Source organism: Bubalus bubalis, chromosome 17 (genome assembly GCF_019923935.1).
Source record: "Bubalus bubalis isolate 160015118507 breed Murrah chromosome 17, NDDB_SH_1, whole genome shotgun sequence".
Classification (NCBI taxonomy): Eukaryota; Metazoa; Chordata; class Mammalia; order Artiodactyla; family Bovidae; genus Bubalus; species Bubalus bubalis.
Window position 1 is genome coordinate 56,927,965 of NC_059173.1, and position 21,527 is coordinate 56,949,491.

The following is a 21,527-nucleotide window of genomic DNA, read 5'->3' on the forward strand; positions in this document are numbered from 1 at the left end:
ACAATAACAAGTTTCCTCCCAACACATTTTGAATGTTATATAAGCAACAATAAATGTAAATAGGAAATCTCTCATTGGATGAGTAATATTTACACCTTTTGCCTAGAAACATTACAGTGTCTCCAATTAATCATCTACCTTTCTTTGAAAAGCACCATACTTTAAATTAAAAGACACACACGAAAGGCAGAGAATACGAAGTTTCCACAGACAGTCTGAAGAAAACCGAAAAAAATGAGAAGAGCAAAAACAGTTTTAAACATGTCTAGGTAATTTACAACTCTCTTTTTTCCCTGCAAAGATATGCTCATTCCATTTAATTAAAATTTTATATATAGTTTTTCTCTACTTAGTACTCTATTCAAAGATTCAAAGTGGGGATTTTCCTTTTACTTACTAAAGAAAAATAAGCTCTTTTATAAAATTTTTTTAAAAAGGGCAAGTTCTTTCCCCATTTGTTTATCCTGGTCAGTTACAAATGCATGCTTAGTAAACGCAGGTATGCGTTCCTAAATGACAGAGGACAGTAACTCAGCACAGCTGTCGGCCAGGATCTAAGGTAATTCAGCCGTTTGCTCAAATCCAGACAGCGACCTAGAGATAGAGTAAAGCAGGCACACAGCACGCTCACCTCAACAATTTCGGTGCTGGAGTATCTTGTCAGACCCTGCTCCGCGGGGTGGATTACTGAGATCTGGACCAGTGTATTCAGCTTCCGATCACGGACAGGAGCCACGAGATCCTTGCATGCTGCCGATGGCAAAGCAGAAAGAGAAAAGAAACTAACACCGTGTCTCAGGGAAAACTTCTGTCCCGGGTTGGAAGGAACCTTAGCGTCGGCGCTGAATGAAATCTTCTGGGAGTTCTGGGCAGATTTTAGAGGAAGTCCCTTGGAAGTACCTTACAGAAATAGGAAGTCACGTGCTGCGGAGCTGAACTGAGAATTCATTTCCACTGGCCACACTCTCAGCTCTTGCGAGTCTCCACTGCCCCGGGATCCTCACTTTCCTGTGTGACTGTGCACACACGGCTCAGGGACTTTGAGTGACTTTAATTAGTCATTAAACCCCGACTTTAACTCACACCCCTAGACTAAGTAAACGCACTGGGGCCACATCCGGGAAACTTTACGCTGCTCCTTATTGACACTGGCTGGATTAGTTCACTTGTGAGAAGGCACACTTGGTATTTACCTATCTAGTCACTATCTGTTCACTCTTGCAGTCCTAGAGTCAGGGCCGGGTGCTTGCCTTTCAGTGCACACAAGCCTGAGGCACAGGGCAGAGGAGGAAGAAGAGGGGTTAATAGCTCCTCTGTCCAGATTCTAGCCAAGCCTGGGAGGCAGAAATGTGGAAACAGGATGGGTTAATTCTTTCCAGGGGGCCACAGACCCAGTAAGACCTTTCCCTTGAGATACCAGGCTCATATTACAGAGGCTCCTCACCATACCATATTTACTTGAATATTTTCTCCACCCACATATCATTCCCACAATTTGGGGAAGAAAAGTCCAGAACATATTCCTTTTCATAAAATCCATTATCTCCTCAGGTGTTTCCCTTTCTGGCTTTGAAACAGTAACTTTACTACCTGTGTTTGGATCGTTAAGTATCATGCAAAGTGTCCCCTCTAGAGAAAGTGTTAAGTCACTCAGTCCTGTTGGACTCTTTGCTACCTCACAGACCTTAGCCCCCCAGGCTCCTCTGTCCAAAGAATTCTCCAGGCCCGAACACTGGGGTAGGTAGCCATACCCTTCTCTAGGGGATCTTCCCCACCTAGGGATCCAACCCTGGCTCTCCCACATTGCAGGCAGATTCTTTACCATCTGAACCACCCCTTCACTAGAGGAGAAGGTTCAAATTAGGCTGAGCTGGTGGCTGGGAGCAGGCTGACACTGGGGTTGGGACTGAGAAATAGCCCCCAGTCCTAGATTCATGGGGAGCATGTGCTGAGCTCTATACTATCCACACCTCACACCTCTGACCATTGCAAGAAAAAAAGAGGGAAGGACACAAGTATTTAAATTACATGATTACTCTTCAGCAGTACACAAGACCTTCATTCGCTAGGCCAGAGGTACTAGGGCTTAAACTTGAAAGCAAAGGAAATTATAAATGTAATTACCACCTTTTCTTTGCTTACAAATTAGCTCATTTACAGAAGCAGATGGGACAGAGGGAAAAAGTAGGAGTTTTGGAATGAAACAGAGCTGGTTTTCAGCTAGTTCTACTAGCTAAGCAATGCTGGGCAAATTATTTAACTTCTTAACTTCTTGATAAACTTTGAGATCCTTTAAATCCTGCATGGTATTTTTGTTATATTTTTTTCCTTATTTAAACTATATGCCTCTAACCATACAAGAAAGCTTAGGAAAGCATGTGTGGAAAAATAGTAGCCACAGTTTATTTAGCCATCACTAGTTTTGAGTCTTTTTGCCAATTATCTCTTTATTTCTCAAAATGATGCTTTGAATTATTATTTAAGTTTTATGTACTAAGAATTGGAGGCTTAGAAACATTAAGCACTCACATTTACAACACTAGAACTCTCTCATAGTTTTCTTACATCATACCCCAACAGTTCCATTTCTTTTCTTGGCATACTGAATTCCTTTCTCGCACAATGGGACCTCTTTTTGGGAGAGCGACTACCATAATTCTTTACTGTCTAACCCAAGAGATCTAGTTTTAGAAAATACTGATGCAAGGTTTCAGTAATGTCAACATATCACCGGAAGGGAGAAAAAAGATAGATTAAGACTTTACTGTTCTTTGGTGGTTATTTTGATCATTTCCTCTACTTGCCTAATGAATGTTTATCGCTCATTCTCCTGGCTTTCTGTTCACCGTGTACAGCTCTCTCTTCATTCACTGGTACTGACATATGTCTGTCCATAGATTTTGAGGCTGGAGCCAGTTTGTTCCAAACACATGCATTTTGTCCACGTCCTGCTGGTAGCTTCATCTCTACCTTATGGACTTATCACATTGGCTCAAAATAAGTTACTTCTTTTCTGATTTTTTATCAGACTTGATTGTGGGATGTGGTTAGTTCTCAGAAGTGACAGACTGTTCTCAATTTTATCAGAGAACCTCTCAGACTGACTCTTAAAGAAAAACAAAGACAATCTCCATTAAACTCAAATGTTGTGTCAAACCCAATTTGACAGAATTATCAAACCCAATTGTCAGACCTCCAATACTGATGAAGTGAAAATAATCTTAATGGCACTTTGTATTTCTTTATATTTTAAATCTAAAGTATGGTCTAGAAAACAACTAAAAGTCACATCCTGACTGTTCATTTCTTTTCCTTCCCAACAGACCAGAGATTTTACTGTTCCCTAATCTTAGGAGGCAAGATATCAGGGAAAGACCCTGAGATCAGTTAGAATTCCTAAGCTGTATTCCCAAATTCCTCATTTTCTACTTATATGCCATTAAGTTACAAAATCTTAGAGGCTCAGTTTCTTCATCTATTTCTTGGGGTGGAGGTAAGGAATAAATTAGGTCCTTTTTATGAATGGACTTTTCTATATGAAATGAAGTTTACTTATAATATCATTATACTAACATTTACAAATATCAATACCAATATTTACCAATACTTAGTATTTTATTCTTCTGTAAATGGTTTTTATGGACTCAGTTACATTCAGACCACTCCTTAAAAGCTCTCACTAGGTCCAATATTTCTTTGTAAGTACCAAACCAGTACCTGAGTCATTGCATTTCACAAAGTGAAACCCATACACGCTATGGATCCAAACATGCTGAAACTGTCCCACTGGCAGGGTGATAAATGATGAGCGGTTGAATTGCTTCACCGAGGTGTTACTCATTGGATCACTGTAAAGAATAATCTGCCTAGTAACTTTTCAGTATCCACTAAAGAAGCCTGCAAAATCTGGTTTTAGAAATCAAAAAATGTCATATTATTTTTCCAGCCACACTTAGCATACTACCCCTTACCCACACAAAACTCTACTCTAGGAGGGAGTGACCTGCATAAATGGCCTTCCTCAATTCACAGGACTCAAAGAACACTCTGGAGTTTTACTTCATTTGTTTTGTTTTACATAAGAATTCTTGAACCTAAGGGTAGCAACAAGTAAATACCTCTCTGCCAACATTCATTCATTCATCATTAGATTTTTACTTTTATTTCTACCTTTTTACTGGCTTTGTTTTGGTCCAGACTATTTAAAAGCATTCTCAGAGTCCAAAATGTTTAAAATATACAAGATGTTGATAGTTTGGGATTCAAATGTGCTTGTGTCCACTGAATTAACTGTTTTATTTTTTAAAGTAAAGGGAGGAAAAATCATATGAAAGCAATGATTATTTTTTTAAAAAGAAACTTACCCTTTTAAACTTTTCTTTAGAAAAAAAATAAATAAAAGAACTAGAAGTGACTATTTTTCCTGTTAATTTGGCTATAGAGACTGGCAACGTGAGGCTGCACTTCGCACTGTCAACGCTGGTGAGTGAGACGCTCACAGGCGTCTCCAGCTCAGGTTTGTACAGGGCCCAGACAGCTCTCACTCTGCTGGAAGGGAATCCTCGGTAGAGGTGTGGCGATAAAAACAAAGGGCACTTCAGTATCTCTGGAGAGGGCTAGACAGCAAGCAACAGGAAACCTATGCTGTGTCAAAAGCAGGGCCCTCCATCCAAATCCATTGCCTGAAGAAATAAAAGCCCACTGTGGCTTCATTTGAGGATTTGTCCAAAGCTTGAAATTCCAGTCACTGTGTAAGTTAAATCCATAGATCTGTGACTAAATTTGGCCTAAGGACCAGAAGTTGCCAACCCCAGTCTACATGCTTAAGCTACTGCTTAGGTTCTTAGGGAGAAAGTTCAGATCATCTATTGCTCCTATGATTTCTCTACTATCCAAGAATCCTGAAGCTAAAGGGCAAGGGTTTCTGGGTTCTTGTTGGATTAATAGTCTGTCCACCCCAAAATACTGTTTGTTTGTTTGTGTGCGTGTGTCTTTATTAAATATCCACTTTGTTTCATTCAGTCATCATTTTTAAATCACGTCAAGTCTGTTGAGTCACTATATCCGTTCTATCATTCTAGCCAACAGGGGCTGGAAGCTGAAAAAATGTCTCCTGACTCATCTCAGAGAACTCAGTCCCAGAAATTATCCATTTGAAGTAGAACACAATTGTCAGTTCAGGTGCCTTTGAATTCAGCAGCACTGGCCAAATCCTAGCTGTCCTCAGACTTGCACTGGGTAATCAGAGGCGCCTGCCACAGGCTTTCACAAGGGCAGTGGCCTGAGCCACTGAGGCAGTGCCTGTTCAAGGTCAACTCCAAGCAACTGTCTCTTTCCCCTTAAGAACCTTCTTCTGTGAAGTCAGGTCATTTTTCTTGCCCCATTCCATTTCAACTCTCTTCTTGCCATTCAGTTTTAAGTAGATGTTAAGCAATGTTAAGCATCAAGCAGAGTTTATCCTCTGCCCTCTAGAAAAAAGCAACAGCTACAGGCAGAGGAGTGGACTTTGACAAGAGTGCACACAGCTCTACAATTCTGTTCTTAAATTAGCCAAAGGAAGCTTAGGCTTCGAGGAGAAGCCACACAGGAGAGCAAATAGAGAATAAAGACATGTTTTTTTTGTTTGTTTGTTTTTAACTCAGGATAAAATTGTATTTGAAACAGGATCTGGCCTAAGGAATTATGTGACTTTGGATAAATTACTCTTTCGACCTCTATTGTCTAAACTGTAAAGCAGAAGTCAAAGGACAGATTTCAAAGAGTTGTTGTAAAGATTATATGATGTAATATATGTAGAATGCTAGGCACATAATAGGTCCTTTTTAATTAAGATTACTCAATTCTTTAGCATTCAGCTTTTGAACTGTGGTGTTGGAGAAGACTCTTGAGAGTCCCTTGGACTGCAAGGAGATCCAACCAGTCCATTCTGAAGGAGATCAGCCCTGGGATTTCTTTGGAAGGAATGATGCTAAAGCTGAAACTCCAGTACTTTGGCCACCTCATGCGACGAGTTGACTCATTAGAAAAGACCCTGATGCTGGGAGGGATTGGGGACAGGAGGAGAAGGGGACGACAGAGGATGAGATGGCTGGATGGCATCACCGACTCAATGGACATGAGTTTGAGTGAACTCCTGGAGTTGGTGATGGACAGGGAGGCCTGGTGTGCTGCGATTCATGGGGTCACAAACAGTCAGACACGACTGAGCGACTGAACTGAACTGATAGATAAGAGAACACATCCAATTGTTATCCTTTTCTATCTACCCAGTCATGATAGACTTGAAGAAGGCAATGGCACCCCACTCCAGTACTCTTGCCTGGCAAATCCCATGGAAGGAGGAGCCTGGTAGGTTGCGGTCCATGGGGTCATGAAGAGTTGGACACGACTGAGCAACTTCCCTTTCACTTTTCACTTTCATGCATTGGAGAAGGAAATGGCAACCCACTCCAGTGTTCTTGCCTGGAAAATCCCAGGGACCGGGGAGCCTGGTGCGCTGCCATCTATGGGGTCACACAGAGTCGGACATGACTGAAGTGACTTAGCAGCAGCAGCAATTAAGATTAATATGAATATAGACTCTTTGTGACCCCATGGATTGTATAGTCCATGGAATTTCCAGGCCAGAATACTGGAGTGGGTAGCCGTTCCCTTCTCCAGAGGATCTTCTCAACCCAGGGGCCAAAGCCAGGTCTCCCACATTGCAGGTGGATTGTTTACCAGCTGAGCCACCAGGGAAGCCTAAGAATACTGGAGTGGGTAAACTATCCCTTCTCCAGCAGATCCTCCTGACCCAGGAATCGAACCAGGGTCTCCTGCATTGCAGATGGATTCTTTACCAGCCAACCTACCAAGATTAATATGAATATAGTTATATGCTGACACAAAACTGGATTGTATCTATTCAGTATTCTTATAGTAATTAAATTCTCAAGATATTCCAAGTTGGTTCTGATTTGATATAACCTTATTCTTCTGTTAATACATTTATTTTATATATCTGTGATATTTTGGTACCTTCTTGTTTCCACATAGATAAACACAAAATAAAATGTATACTCCTTACTGGATCATCTGTTATTTTCAGAAACCATAGTTATCATGAATATACTGCCTTCTGTGAAACCAGATGTGCATTTATACTTGTTCATTTCCCTTCTGATGAAGCACTTCCAAATGAGAAGCCAAAAAAAGCAGAAAATTTTTATTTATTTTCTGGCTGCCCTCAAAGGTACTACATGTAAATGGTAAACTCATTCTCTAAGCATGGATTTGTCTGGGAGGTTAGTGTCCCTTTACTTAGAGACAGCTGGTCCACAGGGAGGCATTGTCTTAATAATGAGATGTCCCAGTGGGTCATGGGAAGACCTGCTCCTCTGTTCTGTGTATTCCTTCATCAAGAAAGGAAGACTGAATGCTTATAAAGCTTCTTTTTCTTGCAATTAAAAATAAATGTTACAGCTCAAACCCAATATAGCCTGATGGAAACAAATCTTATTTTCTGATGAAAGCTCATTTCTTATACACTGCCTCCCTCCCCTGACTCTTCATAGGGAAAAAGGAAGAGACCCTTTGTTTTGTCCCTTGTCCCTCAAGGGACCAAAAAAAAAACCCAAACCAGGGTACAGAGGATAGGGGGCATCTTGAAGATAAAAGTGGCCTTATCCAAACAGGGATCTAGGGAAGTAACCATCTATTGGTTTCACCAATAGCACTATTTGTATTTTCCCATCCTGAAGAGAATCGGTCCTTTCCCTAAGGCTGGCAGTGTTCTATTTACTTCTCAAATTCTTAGAGTTTGGTCAGCTTTCTCAAAAATGTCATATATATATATATATATATATATCTCCTTATTCCTTGTAGTCCAGAAAGTTAAATGCCATTTATCTATCAACTGATACGCCACTTTGGGATATGTTTCCAGTCCAATAAATCACTGGACTTCTTTCCATGGTTTCACAGTTACCATCCATGCCAGTGAGTCCCTGTAGATTAAATGAATTTGCATCATACATTAAGAGAGATCTGTAACATTTTAAAAGCTTAATAGCCCCTCTAATTACTTAGCCAGTACAATATGCTTTCCTGTTCTTAGTTTCTTCTGCATTTCTGTTCTTTATTCTTCCTTCCTCTCAGGAATTTTAAGACAACAATTTTCTGAAGACTAGGATGTCAACCTCTGTAGTTCAAATCTCCTGATTGGATTCAGAAGACAACATTGCCTTGTTCCCAGGTCACTGCATTCCATGATAATCAATTGTCTGCTGTAAGACGGCAGAAAGTACAGTGCTGAGTGTGTGTGTGTGTTGCTCAGTCGTGTCCAACTCTTTGTGACCCCATGGACTGTAGCTCGCCAGGCTCCTCTGTCCCTGGAAGTTCCCAGGCAAGAATATTGGAGTGGGTTGCCATTTCCTCCTCCAGAGGATCTTCCAGACCCAGGGACTGAACCCGCATCTCTTGTCTCTCCTACACTGCAGGTGGATTCTTCACTGCTGAGCCATTGCAGAAGGCCAACTCATACTAATATCCATACCAGGAACATGTGTTGGGAACACACTCTTCACTTATGAATAGGTTTTTAAGGCTACTCCTAGAAAAACATGGCCCTATATCATGCTAAGCTGATTTATGCTCATTAATCATATTCTTCTGTGTTTATTCTGTTATTTCCTGTAGAATCTTGAAGAGTCTCTAATTCATTGAGCCTAGCAGCACACCTTGCCCTTGCTGTTCATTTTAGTTTATTTTCAACTGATAGAGCCTACTTTGTAACTTGTTTCATTTGGTATTGTTTTTCTTATTTGTGTTCTCTTCTGCTTTCTCAAATGTCTGCTGCGTGCTCTCTTCTCTTCTATTTCAGATGATGTCTTTGCTAACCTATGTTTCTCTCATCACTCTGAAAGATGAGGATATCAAAATCATTACTTGTTTATTTATTAGACTTGGGACTACTGGGGTCAGAAATACATCTCTGTTAACAAACTACAGCATCTCCCTTCAGTTAAGAAAGTACTTTTTAAGTCTTCATAGAAGTAAAACAAAAATGTGCACTTTTCCCCCTAACTGCAGTGTGGGAGATTTTAATTTACACACACTTCTCTAAAGAGTATGTGAACTACACATATCTACCTACATAAGAAATATTTGTTGGGAAAATTAAAGGACTGCGTAAAAATTGGACTATTAGATTAGAAAATTTGGACTTATTTTTCTTTCTCCCACCCCCCTTAGTTTTCTTTTCCTTTGTCTTTTAAGATACTGAGTTCAAAATATTAATGTTCCTAATTGAAAATTAGGATCTCACTTTCCAGGGAGGATAATTATACCCACGTAACTTGAACTAACAATATTAATATTAGGTTTCTAGAAAGTTAGAGGGCAAAAAAGCAGCTCAGTGTTTAATGTTGAAAGATTAGAAATCAATTCAAGGAATCAATACACACACACAAACTAACTAAATAAATAAACTAATAAATAAAGGATTCCTTAAACATACTGAAATAATCCTAGAATTTTTGCCCCAATACTACATCAATAAAATGCTCATATAGGGAATTCCTTGGCTGTCCAGTGGTTAGGACTCAGTACTTCCACCTCAGGGGGCATGCTTTGAACCCTAGTCAGGAACTAAGATCCCACTAGCCAAGCAGTGCAACCAAAAAAGAAAAAAACATGCTAATATAATACAAATTGTAAGGTTTTTCTTAATTAAGACAATAAAGGAAGCATGCAGAGAAGATGAGGGTGGAGGGCAGAAAACACAATTTATTGTATACTTATTATGGAGCAGGTGGCATTGGACTTAAACTTTGCTAGTGCTAGCTGGAGTCCAGGACAATAACGTGCCTATTGACACTTCATGATTCCATTAGTTCCATATCCACATTTTTGACTGATCAGTCAGATTTGTAGATCATGAAGATTCTTTCATTATTTATTTTTTTACCCATAGCTCAGTAGCCTGAGTTAATTGTTTGTTGACGGCATCATTCTTCTCTGTCTGGTCCTCTGTTCATTGGTGATTTAGCTTTGTAACAAGAATTTTAAGATGACCAACACTCTGACAGTAGAATCCAAATAAAACTTGAGGAAACGATGAGACTAATGCCATAGAGAGGAAGCAGATGACAGAGTTACTGAGGAATACAGGTAATAATTTGCATGAGGGAATTGAAGAGATTTTGTTATAGAAATTTTGCCTCAGAATTCTTGCTACACTGAGATTTGAGTGTAGCTTCTAAATTATGTTACAACTGACTCACTTATATATTAAACAAAAGCCAGATTCAGATTGTTGAGAAATATATCCTGAAATCAAATTTGTTACTTTTTCCCCTGTAAGAGAACAACATAAAAATACACTACTATATATTATGTGTATCTGTGCATTAAATAAAAACATATTAGCTTGAACTAAAAAATGGCCAAGAAGATGAAATTCACTTCTACAGTTGGGAATATTATACTAAAATAAACCAACCACTCAATTCTAGTTCTTAATTTAAGTATCACTGAAGAATCCATAGAGAAAGAAGAGTAACCTCTGCCTGGAACGATGATGCTCTTGAGAAATGCTCTTTTTTTTTTTTTTTTTTTAATTTTATTTTATTTTTAAACTTTACATAACTGTATTAGATTTGCCAAATATCAAAATGAATCCGCCACAGGTTTACACGTGCTCTTTGATTGTGCTCTGGGGCAAGGAAGATGCCAGCTGTACAGAAGACAGTGTATTTGCATATGAAAAGAGCAAATCTGGTTCAAATCACTGTTGTCAGTATCAAAAGACTCTCACTCTCCAGTCTGTCCCCAGCTCCCCTGGCTTCTCTCATGTATCTTCCTGTTTTCATGAATAGTACCTAGATGGCTGAGACTCTGTCCTCAAGCAATTGAATTAAAAACAAGTCTGTGCTTGTATCTCTTCTGATTTTGATCTCCCATGCTATATGATGTCAACCCCAAACTGGCCTGGCATCATTGCCTAATAGTTTGCTCAGACTTAACTCGTAGTACTTAAGCTCTAAATTCCTGTTCCACATCAGATACAAGGGCTTGCAGCTTTCTGCTGCTCTTTTCAGCATGAACATATGTGCTGCTTAAGAAGGGATGAAGATGTTATTCTGAGAATAGAGGCAGGTCCCCCTGAATACTAAAAGAAATATTGTGAGTCAGTTCATGGAAATCTGTAGTGTTAAAACTAGGGCCGCAGAAGGGGAAGAAACACAGGGAACAACCTTAAAACCTTAACTCATCCAGAGACCAAGATGACAGTATTTTTCCAGAACTGCCATAGGAGCCCTAGGGTTCCGGTTCAGGAAAAGCATTGAGCCCACCCATGGATCCTGCAGTGCACATGGGGAGTGGAGAGGGGCTGCTACCTTGATTTACCTCTGAACGAAAACATGAAGCCAGAGTGGCTAGTGGAGATGGGTAGTTACAGGAGAAACGGCAGAAAAGCCAGAACCTGAGTTGCCAAACGTGGACGTCTAAGAGAAGTGTGCCCAAAGTTCCTAAATTCTAACTGAGGACACAGCATGATGTCCAGAAGGAATTTGAAAGTCTGAAGAAGAAAAAAGGAAACTGGGATCTGGGGATGTTGCCTTCAGGGGTTGACAGTCCCCTGAGAAAATATGAGGTCCATTTGTTTGGGCAGGAAGTAGCAAGCACAGTGGAAAGCAGTTGTTGAACCTGGATGATTTCACGCACGGAACACTGACTCACCATCTGGGTTTCACTAAATCCTGCATGAGGCAATTTTTAGACATGCTTTCCTGAACCAAAATGCTACAGAAAGCACATTGTATATACTGTACCCAAGGGCTTGAGGTTTACTTTATTTTTTTAAAAAAAGGACGTAATTGATATATTTATTTGGCTGCCCTGGGTTTTAAATTGCAGCACTCAGAATCTTTAGTTGTGGGATCTAATTCGCTGCCCAGAGATGGAACCAGGGCCCTTTGCATCAGAGGCACAGAGTCTGAGCCACTGAACCATCAGGGAAGTCTCAAAGGCTTAAGTTTTAGAAGGTGGAATTTAAATTAAGGTAATTTTAAATTTTGAGTAATATTTTTCTCACAAATGTATTGGACTTTGTAGTTAGATGTGGGATTAATAGCTTATGGAACTCCCTGTAATGCCAAATATTTGACAAGTAGATTTAAAGTATTAAATCAAAGCCAGACAAGGCTAGATTAGGAAACAAGGAAGGGAAGGGAGGAGTGATGGGAATAGATGGTTAATGAACCTCTCACTGTATGGTCTATCTAGAACATCCTATGTGGAGGGGCAAGTCATCAGTCCTCAGCTTTCTTGAGTTCCTTGCATCAAGCATAGGTGTGATTCTTTTGTAGACAAAAGAAAAGCTAAATATTAATGTTGAATATGGAGATTTAAGAGGGTCAATTCTCCCATCATACGATGGTTGACTCACAGGAAATAACATAAGCTTGGTGCAGATAAGCTACAGCTGGAAATGACTAGTGAACCAGGAGACAGGACACAAAGAGGAGGAAGACGGTGAATCTGTGAGTGAGAAATCAAATGTGGGCTAGCTGGAGGGCAGAAAGTGTCTAGTTATTTGGAGCAAAATCCACAAGTTCAACACTATGTGGAAATAGCCCAGATCAGACAGCTTGAGAGTGGAAGAGAGTGGTTCTAAGAGTTTGAAGGAAACGGAGAGCACGCTTTTCAGAATATTTGGGATCTTCAAGGAGAGCCTCAAGCTCAGCAGAGTGCCTGTGAGTTGCATGTAGAATGCTCCAAAGCCCTAGCTATACAGGAAGTTTCAGAACAAAGGAGCCATTGTTTACCTTACTCCAACTAAACTTGAGAATAACCACCTTCTCAGCAATTTCAAAACACACGTGGGACTAGATAAGATAAGACTATGAGACACCTTCTGTTTGAAGGTCTCCTTGGCAGTTCTTTCTTGCTCTGTATGAAAGTGCAAGTGTTAGTTGCTCAGCCGTGTTTGACTATTTGTGACCCCATGGACTGTAGCCCAACAGGCTCCTCTCTCTGTCCATGGAATTCTCCAGGAAAGAATACTGGAGTGGGTAGCCAGTCCCTTCTGCAGGGGATCTTCCCAACCCAGGGATCAAACCAGGGTCTCCTGCATTCTTTCTCTGGGCAGTACACGGTCAAAGGCTCAGGGTCATAGATCTCAGTCCTGACCAAATGACTTTGGATTTGTTATGGAATCTCAGTATTCTCATCGGGAAATAAGGACAATAAGTTACAGTTATTCTCACTGGGTGCTTGTGAAGATCTAATTAAATATGTAGGGCAAAAAGATCCATTAATTTCCTAATGATGTATTAATAATGTGCTTCTTCCTTTCATGTTTCATAGCGCAAATATTCTGTGAAATAAGAATGAAACCCACTCCAGTGTTCTTGCCTGGAGAATCCCAGGGACGGGAGAGCCTGGTGGGCTGCCGTCTATGGGGTCGCAAAGAGTCGGACACGACTGAAGTGACTTAGCAGCAGCAGCAGCAGCATATACAACTTACTTACAGATAAGGACTCACATTTTCAGAGAAAGTAAGGGATTAACCCAGAATAGAAATTTTAAGATATCACTTAAGCAATAATTTATACCCCGGCACCATTCTTAGTGCTTTAAGTACACGACGTCATTTAATTCACAAAATAGCTCAGGAAAGATGAATTTTTCAGAACTGCACAGGGAGCCAGAAGCAGAATCAGGATTCAAATGTGCTCAGAAAGGCAGCCCAGCCCATGTTCTCAAATGCTGCCCTTGGACTGCCTCCGTTCAAGGTCACACAAGGTAGGCTCAAATCAAACCTCAGTCCATTTCTGCTATTTAGTTGTCTATTATGCTTCTTGTTATTTGTTTGTGTGTGTGTGTGTGTGTGTGTGTGTGTGTGTGTGTGTGTGTGTTCTTAAGAGCATCTCTCTAGGAAGATGAGGGAGCTTCCTTGGTGGCTCAGATGGTAAAGAATCTGCCTGCAGTAGAGCAAACCAGTCTTCAATCCCTGGGTCAGGAAGATTTCCTGATGAAGGGACTGGCTACCCACTCTAGTACTCTGGCCTGGAAAATTCCATAGATAGAGGAGCCTGGCAGGCTACAGTCCATGGGCTCGTAAAGAGTTGAACATGACTGAGAGTGACTAATACTTTCACAGGGAATGGTTTACTTCTTGATGCTATCATAATACAGGAGTCTTGAAGTCACTTTATGAAGAATTTTGGGCATAAAATCCACACAGAAAGCAACTGTCAACTATCCAGTCTAATTACAGAACCTACTTGATCAACTCAGCCCATGACTGATTCTTCCTGTCGGTTCTCTCTAGATGAACCCCAAGGGCAGTCAGGTTCTGCCCTTCTTAATATAACTTGCTAACAACAAAATATCAACAGTTAAATAATTGTCTTCACTGAGAATACTAAAATGAATAGCTTTTTACAAACAATTGTGTTGGCAACAATTATAAAATATTTCAAGGTCATTTCTAAATCTAGAAATTTATTTTATGAAGCAATGTGAGTCAAGAAGCAATGGCCTTCATGCCTACGTTCAGTTCATGGATATTTACTGAATGTCTCAATGTGCCCAGCATGATTCTAGGCGACAGCCTCATAGCAGTGAACAGGAAAGCAAGTTCCTTGTTACATGGAGCTTAGAGTCTAGCAAGACATAAAGTTAAAAAAAATAATAATTTAGTGAGAATTTTTAACAGGGTGATTAAATTGAGTGTTGGGAGAAGCACAGATCAGGAAAAGCTTCTCTGATGAGGTGATACCTGAGGTGTGATCTAAAACATACCAAGAACCAGCTGACGGGGGGAGAACAAATGTCAAGACTCAAATGTCTGGGCTGTTTGAGAAGCAAAAAGAAAATGCACAAGGATGAGAGTGAGGCTGCAGAGTGAGCTGGAAGATCAGTGCAGGTAAGGGCCTGCTCCCCAAGATCCGTCTAGAGTGTGGTAAGATATTTCAATTTTATTCTTTTTTTAAAAAATTTTATTGGCATATAGTTGACTTCCAATGTTGTAGTTCCAAGTGTACAGCACAGTGATTTAGTGTTTTATATATATATATATATATATATATATATATATTTCATTATTTTTCAGATTCTTTTCCCATATAGGTTTTTCAGACTGTTGACTAGAATGTCCTGTGCTATACAGTAGGTTCTTATTGATTACCTATTTTATATATATTTGTATGTGTATGTTAATTCCAAGTTCCTAATTTAGTCCTTCCCTGACTTCCCTCTTTGGTATACATTAAGTTTGTTACCAAAATCTGTGCATGTGTGTTTCTGTTTCATAAATAAGTTCATTTATATTATTTTTTAAAAATAGATTCCAAGTATAAGCGATATCATATGATATTTGCCTTACTGTCAATTTTATTCTAAGTGATTTCACTTAGAAGCCCCTGAAGGGTTTTAACTAGGGAAGCAAAGAAATCACAATTCAATTTTTAAATTATGTATTCTGGCTCTTTCACTAGGAAGAGAGTGTGAAGGGGCAAGAGCAGATGCAAGCAGACCCAGGAGGACTTTGGTAACCAGCCCAGGTGAGAGCCGATAGCCGCTAAGAATTGAATGCTGTCGGTGGCAACGGATAGAGGTGGTCAAATTCCAAATATATTTTCAACACAGAAAATACAGGACTTGATGATGGATTTGACGTGAGGTTAGGGAAAAGAAGAATCAAGAAAGAGAGTTTGAGGATTTGCATAATCTAATAGATGGTGTGGAGAAGGCAATGGCACCCCACTCCAATACTTTGCCTGGAAAATCCCATGGACTGGAGGAGCCTGGTAGGCTGCAGTCCATGGGGTCGCTAAGAGTCGGACACGACTGAGCGACTTCACTTTCACTTTTCACTTTCATGCATTGGAGAAGGAAATGGCAACCCACTTCCAGTGTTCTTGCCTGGAGAATCCCAGGGACGGGGGAGCCTGGTGGCTGCCGTCTATGGGGTCACACAGAGTAGGACATGACTGAAGTGACTTAAGCAGCAGCAGCAGCAATAGGTGGTGATATATTTTAAGGAGATGGGTATCTTTGGGGAAATGAAATATTTGGCAGACAGAAATGGGAATCAAGGTTTTAACTATCTTGAGTTTAAAATACCTCCTAGGAAGTTAAGTGTCTTGAGCAAATGACACTGTGGCATGGAAAGAAAGGATCAAAATTAGAGGAAGGAAGCACTCCAGGGGGGTGTTAGTTATTCAGTCGTGTCCAACTCTTTGTGACCACATGAACTGTAGCCCACCAGCGTCCTCTGTCCATGGGATTCTCCAGGCAAGAATACTGGGGTGGGTTGCCATTTCCTTCTCCAAGTCCTCCAGGGACCAGATTCTAAGATCTGATAGTCTACCTTTCAGACACAGAATTAAAGATACAATGAGAAATAGAAAAAGTGAGGGAGAATTCTGGTTAGAAACCTTGGTCTTAAAGGTGTGTTCCCTTCTCATGCATCTTCCTTGATTTATTTAAGTCCAGAATATTTCTTCTCCTTAACAACAAAATGACTCTTGGTGTCTGAAATAGCCAAAAGTACATTTTCCTTCTTTAATTCCTTGAAAGTCACACAATCCACAGTGACTAAGAGAATGAGCTCTAGAGTGAGCCTGCCTGGATTCAAATCTCAACTCCTCAGGTTCTCCATAATTCAGTTCCAAAATGTAGATGATAATTACATCTACTAACTAAAAACTAAACTCTAAAAACATTACATCTAAAAACTAAACTCAACATTCATGATGGTGATGGACAGGGAAGCCTGGCATGCTGCAGTCTATGGGGTTGCAAAGAGTTGGACATGACTGAGCAACTGAACTGAATGGTGCCTAATCAGAGTTATTATAAGGATTACATGAGATAAAATTGGTGAAGTACCTGGGACATAATAAATATGCAATAAATATTTGATATCTTTAAAAAACAAGACCTTCTAGATGAGCAAGTGGAGATATTTACTGGTCAGTTGAAAAGGGAGGAGGAAGATTATCATATTAAGTGGGAAGTAAGACAGAGATTATGATATAACTTAAATGTGGAATCTAAAAAAAATGATACAAATGAACTTATTTACAAAACAAAAACAGACTCACAGACACAGAAAATGAATTTATGGTTACCAAAGTGGAAAGGAGTGGAGATGAGATAAATTAGGAGTTTGGAATTAACAGATACACATCACTATATATAAAATAGGTAACCAACAAGGACCTACTGTATAGCACAGAGAACTATACTCAGTATCTGGTAATAACATATAAAGGAAAAGAATCTGAAAGAATATATATATTCTTGAATATATGAATCATTTTGCTGTACACTTGAATGTAATACAACATTGTAAATCAAGTACATTTCAATTAAAAAGGAAAGAAAAAAGAGAAGTGAAGGCAAAAATTACAAATTTTGGAGCTAAAGACCTATAAGTATCATTTAAAGCCCTAGACTTTGAAACTGTTCAGAGCAAGAGAGTGTTTTAAGTTTTGTGAATATTAGGGTAAAACTGATACTCTGAATTTGAACAAGTTTTGACGTGGGAATAACTTGCCTGTTCAAGCTGACTTCTGCCACCTACCCCCAGAGGTGACAGCCAAGAGCAAAGTCTCTGTCATGGTCAAGTAGAGGCAATGGAGGAGTCAGGGGCTGAGCACTTAGCTGTGGGCTCTCCTGTACCAGATACAGGAGCTCAGGTAAGTCACTCAATCCCTCTGAGAGTCAATTTCTGCTGTTTTAAAACCGGAAGAGCACCACCAGTGACAACTGCAGAAAGCCAAAGCTCAAGTAAGAAGCATTTGGGAGAAGTCCGTTCTGTACAGTGGACATGCATGCTCAGTCGCTCAGTTGTGTCCAGCGCTTTGTGACCCTATGGACTGTAGCCCCTAGGCTTCTCTGTCCATGGGATTCTCCAAGCAAGAATACTGGAGTGTTTCCTCCTCCGGGGGATCTTTCTGACACAGGGATTGAATCTGCATCTCCCTCATTGCAGGTGGATTCTTCACCACTGAGCCATCAGAGAAGCCCAACGGGGAACATGGGGAGGGGCTATTCTTTAATCTCTACCAGGTCTTTTCCCAGGCTTGGTTCCCAGGTAGCCTTGTATACTTGGATGCCATCTGCTCAACAAGAAGCTGCACTGACACATTTCAGCCACACACACGACAGCATCACGGGACCTTGCTCCCTCATAACCTCAGCGGCTTCCTAATGAACAAAGCTGCAGGGCAGTCCTGATTCCTCAATTACCCATAAGTAGCAACAGATGCTGTAAGGTAGACCTGTTCCAGTGACCAGCATTTTCAGTGATTAGACAATGGAGTGAAGACAGTAATTAGGTAAACCACACACAAAGATAAATACATGGGATGGAGCATGTTGATCATGCACAAGAGCCAGATAAAGCAGGTAGAATGTGAACGTGTAAAAAAACCCTCTAATTTAACAAATAATTTGCGAAATCCATGTGGAATAATCAATTCTGACCTTCCTTAACTAAATGTTCCTGTGGTATATTATTTAGAAAGAGATGGGAACAGAAGAATAGGTATAGTTGATATAATTCCCAGCAACAAAATCCAGTTAAATGGTACACTCCTGGCAAATAGGAAGTGAGGCCAAAAAAGACATTTGTCCTCTTATGTACTTTTCATTTATTAACTGATGCCACGTATCTCAACTTCCTAAGGGATACCAAGTTAGAATTATGACCAGTGGCAATAACAACAGCTATGTTTCAGAGGCAACATGCATTAAATCTTGAGTCACCAGAAACCACTACTCACATGACAGTCCTGTTAAGAAGCTCTAATTAAGGGACTTCCCTGGTGGTCCAGTGGCTAAGACTCCACGCTCTCAATGCAGGGGCCTGGGTTCGATCCCTAATTAGGGAGCTAGACCCTGCATGCCACAACAAAGACCCAGAGCAGTCAAATACATAAACATCATTGTTTAAAAAATTGAAGCTCTAATTGGTTCATTTTCTCATCCTTCAATTAAATCTCTCATTATTTCAGCAGTACAAAAACATGATGTTGGTCTTAGATAACCTTTTCTGGTCTTCCCTTCCCCCATTCTGAACTTTTAGTAATTGGCCGCAAAGAACATGACTTTTGGAATTAAGAATTTATATTCCTCCACTCCAAGTCCTTAGGCAAATGACTGACTTCACCTGTGAAAGGGGACTAGTAAGCAGTACCATGCAGATCTGTTGTAAGATCAGAGATAAAATGGGAAAAGACACATTGAGGAGATTCCTGTGTCTGTAAGCTCTGCATAGGTAGACAACTGTCAAGGGTGCAGCATGGCTACAGATTCTGCTCAGCATGGCTTGAGACTTCTCTGAGTTTCATCTAGCATAGCCTCAAAGCCAGTAAGACTCAACACCAGGCACTTAGGAGTTCAGTGTGTGATAGCAAACTGTCATGCACAAAAATGCAGTTCAAAGACCCCTGTTCAAAAAAGTACTCACTGAGTACAACACAGTGATTTATCCAAGGTTATATCCAAAGTAGCAAAGTAGCAAAGGTTAACCCATCATCAAGTATATTAGTTACAAATATCATTTCAGGTGCTTCTATATATGAATACATTTAATCCTAATGAGAACTATAGTAGGTAGTTACTGACACCTGTTCCTATTCTACAGAAAAGAAAATAGAGAATCAGAGACATTGGGTCATTTCTCTTAGGCTGCATGGCCAGCTGGTAACAAACACATTGCTAAAAGGCAAGAGCAGTTTTCCCACTCCCATCACCTCCCCATTCAGATTACAGGCTGAAATTTGAACTGGGAGTGCAAAATCATTGTCTGTTATTCTGGTTGTTGTGCTGATACACTGTTGTTCTGAAAAAATATCTCTTCAAAAGTACTGCCAGTTACTGAATTCTGTCAAAACTGAGATAGCTCCAAGAAAGATAAGTCAGGCAAAGTCTTGTGTCTGTAAGCTCTGCGTAGGTAGGCAATTGTCAGAGGTACAGCATGGCGCAGAGCCCGTTGTGTCCAGGTCAGCATGGCCTGAACCCTCCCTGAGTTTCACTCTAGCTTAGCAGCAAAGCCAGTGAGACTCAGTTCTTCCTGATACCCAAATACAATTTGCAAGTGATCCAATAATGTTTAAAGACTTGCATTCATTTAGAATTTTAAAACAAGCTTCTAATGTACATGTGACAATTGTAAAATATTGCAAGAGGATTTCTAGAGCCTTAATTTATTTTCAGAGTGGGATTATAAGTAATAAAGAGGAAAATGTAAATGAGCATTAAACTTATCACCCTGGGAAACGAGCTGTAGGTTGCGTGCATGCGTGCGTGCGTGTGTGTGTGTGTGTAGTTAGCTACCACCTTTGCCTGAATTGTCTCTTGTGTTTCTTCTAAACCAGCAGACAGGGTTATCGTTACGATCTTTCTAAATTCCATATATATGTGTTATTGTACTGTATTGGTGTTTTTCTTTCTGGCTTACTTCACTCTGTATAATAGGCTCCAGTTTCATCTTTTGGACTCTGTGGGAGAGGGCAAGGGTAGAATGATTTGGGAGAATGGCATTGAAACATGTATATTATCATATGTGAAATGAATCGCCAGTCCAGGTTTGATGCGTGATACAGGGCTCTCGGGGCTGGTGCACTGGGATGACCCAGAGGGAGGGGATGGAGAGGGAGGTAGGAGGGGGGTTCAGGTTGGGGAACACATGTATCCCCGTGGCTGATTCATGTCAGTGTATGACAAAATCAATACAATATTGTAAAGTAAAATAAATAAATAAAAACAAAAAGAAAATCTAAACCAGCAGAAATCCTGCTCATCTTCCAGACCTGGTCCAAATGCCACGTCCCCTGAAATGTTGTCTCTGATACCACAGTTATAGTTAATCACTGCTTGCTCAGTACTCCCATAGTTCTTGACTTATGTCTTTATTTTGCCCTTATCATAATCTGCCTGACCTTATAGTTTGTTTCTATAATATCTCAGAAATTTTTTAGAAATAAGGAGGGAGTATAGCCTGACGGTTAAAAGTTGGAGCTTCAGATCGCACAAAAGTCAACCTGGATCGCACAAAAGTCAGTCAGTCTCTGCTACTCATCTTCCATAAGATCTTTGGAAAGTTGATCACTGGGAATCTTAGACTTTCCATCTTTCCATTGAAGATAATGTGGGAGACTCCCGGGTTCAAATTACTTTAATTGTTATGTCTAAGTATCCTTTCCTATAAAACAAAGATGATAATAGAACATTTATCTTACAAATGGAATTGTGAGAATTAAATGTACATGTAAATTATTTAGAACAATGTACATTGAACGAACAAGCACCCAATAAATGTTAGCTATTTTTTTTTAAATTCCCCTTCATGGATCACAGCCTTGTTGCAGCAAAGGGGCTGTGTAACTCAGTGAAGCTATGAGCCATGCTATGCAGGGTGACCCAAGATGGGTGGATCATCATCATTGTGGAGAATTCTGACAAAACGTGGTCCACTGGAGGAGGAAATGGCAACCTGCTCCAGTATTCTTGCCAGAATCCCATGA

At 40.2% G+C, this 21,527-nt stretch overlaps 1 protein-coding gene across 5 annotated transcripts in view; it reads right to left on the reverse strand.

The window, feature by feature from the left end:
* Positions 1 to 21,527, reverse strand: part of INPP4B (inositol polyphosphate-4-phosphatase type II B) — a 458,048-nt gene that overhangs the window by 394,920 nt on the left and 41,601 nt on the right. For all 5 annotated transcript variants that reach the window (XM_025267085.3, XM_006053797.4, XM_025267083.3 and 2 more), the window contains exon 4: positions 632 to 750. In XM_025267085.3, coding sequence (XP_025122870.3) covers positions 632 to 750 — 119 coding nt within the window. The remainder of the gene's footprint in view (positions 1 to 631; positions 751 to 21,527) is intronic.